The sequence below is a fragment of the Gavia stellata genome, chromosome 20, assembly GCF_030936135.1.
Source record: "Gavia stellata isolate bGavSte3 chromosome 20, bGavSte3.hap2, whole genome shotgun sequence".
NCBI lineage: Eukaryota > Metazoa > Chordata > Aves > Gaviiformes > Gaviidae > Gavia > Gavia stellata.
Genome location: NC_082613.1, coordinates 1,637,238 through 1,640,460, shown reverse-complemented (window position 1 = coordinate 1,640,460; position 3,223 = coordinate 1,637,238). Strand labels below are relative to the sequence as shown.

At 44.0% G+C, this 3,223-nt stretch overlaps 1 protein-coding gene across 1 annotated transcript; it reads right to left on the bottom strand.

Moving 5' to 3' along the window:
* Positions 1 to 1,289: 1,289 nt before the first annotated feature.
* On the bottom strand, positions 1,290 to 2,243 carry FNDC11 (fibronectin type III domain containing 11). Its single transcript, XM_009812245.2, has one exon. It carries the CDS (start codon positions 2,226 to 2,228, stop codon positions 1,290 to 1,292), a length of 939 nt encoding a protein of 312 aa, XP_009810547.1. The 5' UTR covers positions 2,229 to 2,243.
* Positions 2,244 to 3,223: the final 980 nt, after the last annotated feature.

Genomic DNA, 3,223 nt, shown 5'->3' with positions numbered 1-3,223 from the left:
GCTAGAGCTTGAGCCCAAGCTGACCAACGGGAACCTGCGCACGCAGCCAGCGGCGTGCCAGGCGTCAGCCTGTGACGGTCCGTGTGGTTGCAGCCACCGCCCTGCGTCCTGCTGGGACTGGCAGTGAAATGACAGACGTCCCGAACTAGGAAACCTCTCCTTTGGCTCCAGTGGGCAAAGGAGAAGCCCACTGGAGTGTTTTTGAGGATTTGGACAGATCTGTGTAGGACAATCAATGTACTGCAATAAATGGTTGGTTTTTTTTAAAATAGAAATGAAATGTTAAGCGTCATGAAGTGTAAATTAAGGAACTTTAAATGTGGCAGGTTTTTATCTTTTGTATGTCTGTGACTTGCAGCAAACCTCAAATGACATTTTGGATACAAATATTTTTACCTGCTTCTCTGTTTATAAGAATGAACCTCAACATTCCTTTTTTTGATATTTAAGCCATAATTGTAAAAATGATTTGAATTTATTTCAGTAATAAATTTTATTACTAAAAGGTCTGTTTATGTGATGGTTTGACTAGAATCTATGTGGGGACAGCTATATTTGGACTGAACCAAATGGTGAAAAAGAAAATGAGCATTAACTGCAGTACATAGCAGAAAAGATTGTTTTCTACATATTGGTTGTGTGGATGTATTACCCTTCCCTGTTTGTTGGGGCAGTGGTTTGGTTTTTTTTTTTGTTGGGTGGTTTGGGTATTTTTTAATCGGAGTGGTCTTTTCACACAGTGCAGAGGGGTGAACATGAAATCATGCTGAGGTACCTATAAGGCACAGGGTGTAGAGGGTGAGAGGAACCAGACAGGGAGATAAGTTAGGGTGAGTGACCTGAAGAGCTTAGGCTTCAGTTCAGGTGTTCTGGAGGAAGGACATGGTGTGGGGGGGAAACTTGGGGTAAAAAAACCAAAACAACGTCATTGCAAGAAGCTGGCACTGGGCATCTTTCGGTGGATGACGGAGATGTTTCTGTCTCCTGTGCTTTGCATCCGAGGTGCCCGGCAAGACTGCCGGCTTCTAGCTGCTCCCACCTGTGAGCTCTGGCAGCGGGAAGTGAGTGTTGAGTCCCGAATGCTGCTTAAGGATGTTATTTTGTGTGAGAAATTCGGAATGGGTTACTGTTAACCTGGAAAGATTTGGAGAAGGCGCTTGTAAAATTGTTGTTGAAAACAGATCGAGTCCAGTTTTACACAAAATGTTTAAAAATAAGGTTTACCTTTAATTTTTCTCATTCTTCTTTTTCAAATGGATAAAATGAGAAAAATATTCTTGCGTGCCACCTCATCCATCTGGTGCACAAGCACTGCTGCCCGCATCTTCAGCAGCGTTAGTTTTTGTCTTCAATGTAATGCTGTCGTACCATTTTTCACAGACAAATGTGTGAGTGTTTGATCTTCTAATTGTGAATTCATACGATCTGCCAGGCTGCAGGTCCTGGACTACACATGTGTTGGAGGTGACTTCCTGAATCCTACGGTAACCCGCTTCTGTCTGACTCCCATTTGTCAGTAACTTCAGGTGCAGTTCACATTGTTCGAGGTGTGACTCTTGGTTTTCAGTAAACCACTTGAGCTTGGCCCAGTTCTTGTGTGCAAATGACTCTTTTCGATCAAAAATCAGTGGCATCTTTGTACGGAGAGAAAGCCTAATGTTGGGGAGTCTCGTACCTCTAAGATGTGCATGTGACACCAAACAGTGCTTGACATAGAGCTTTCCTGGCACTTGCAAGGAAAGGAGAGTTTCCATAAACTCGGAGAGCTTGGACAGTCTCTGCATAATCAAGTCCCACCGGGAGAGAAAAGTTATCATGTCACAGGTCTCTACGTAACAGCTCAGCTCCTCCCGACCTCGTTCCAGCTGTTTTAACAGCTCAGTTAAAAGGGACAGCTGGATTTCAGTCTGGTTTTTTCCCACCTTCTTCATCCTCTGCAATTGGCAGGGGTCTATTAGTTGCAAGATGTCAGTGCGATGCATCACATGGTTCTGGTCTCTCACATTCACGTGTTTGGGCTCAATCTCCAGGTAAAAGTAACACTTCTTCAGAAGCTCAACTTTGTTCTGGTGGTGCTGGAGGTGGGAGAGGCTCAGGCTGGAGCGCAGGAACTGCAGAACGAGGCTTCTCCTTTCCAAGTACCTCTCCCAGCTGGCATTGTCTTCTTGTTCTTCGCTGTGCGCGGTACTCTCTGAAGTGGTTTCAAACTCATTCAAAATCACAGCCATGATTCCAAAGCTCAGTTGCTGTGTAAGAAAGCAGCAATAACAACGTTAAGAACCAAAGAAAAAGCAGCTGTGAGGGAGTATAATCATGGCTGTGACTCTTCTCTCTTAATTCAAGCTTAGCTTATAAATGTATAGGTGGGAAAGAACTGTTAGACTAGATGTAGTTCCAGAGGAATTTTCTTCTATAGCTGTATGGTTTCTAATGTTTTGTATAGTCTACTTTTTTATATATGCCAACCAAATCGTCTCCTTCTACCCCCCCGCCTTGAGAGGTTCTACCTTTGCTTCATAGATTCACTGTCAGGAACTATTCTCTGATATCCTCTGCCAAAATTTCTCCCTATCTTATTATCTTCTGTTTCATTCTACTTAGATGCCTTTGTACTCCTGTAAGCAATTTCCTTCCATTCTTCTACATCTCTGGACATGTCTATTTTTCTCCCTTTGTAATCTGCCAGGCTGTTGAGGTTTCAGACCCATCTTCTAAAACAGTTCCTAGAGCTACATAATCACCTTGGTGATTCAAATTAACCCTCTGCCCCCTCCAAGCAAGCTGGTACGCAGCAGGCAGAACCATGCAATACGTTGAGAGCCACCTCACAACAGCTTTCAAGAGGAACGCTAGCGATTTTCCTTGCACCTCTACCTTCAACAGCGGATTGACAGTCGTAACCCCACAACATTTTCAGTGATGTATTGCTTTCCCTTTCCTTGGTTTTAGTTTACATCCCCACCTTGGCCCATGATATCGACTTGCTTTCTTGTAGAATGCTGTTAGTCTATAAACAATGTACAGTAAGAGAATGAAACAAACACACGTAAAACACTTGTGAACAGATAGCGGTTTGCTGGTAAGAAGGTGTTTAGGTAGTGGTCCTTTGCGACGCCGTATCCGCTCCCTGCCTCAGTCTTAGCTGTTTCATTTACTGGCGAAGCTGTGCCCTGTTTGGCAGTGCCTGCTGAGCTAAGAGGGAAGGTGTTTCTCTGTTGTGCTT

Excerpts from the sequence above, each read along its gene's own strand:
- FNDC11 (XM_009812245.2), bottom strand. The coding sequence starts at position 2,228 with ATGGCTGTGATTTTGAATGAGTTTGAAACCACTTCAGAGAGTACCGCG.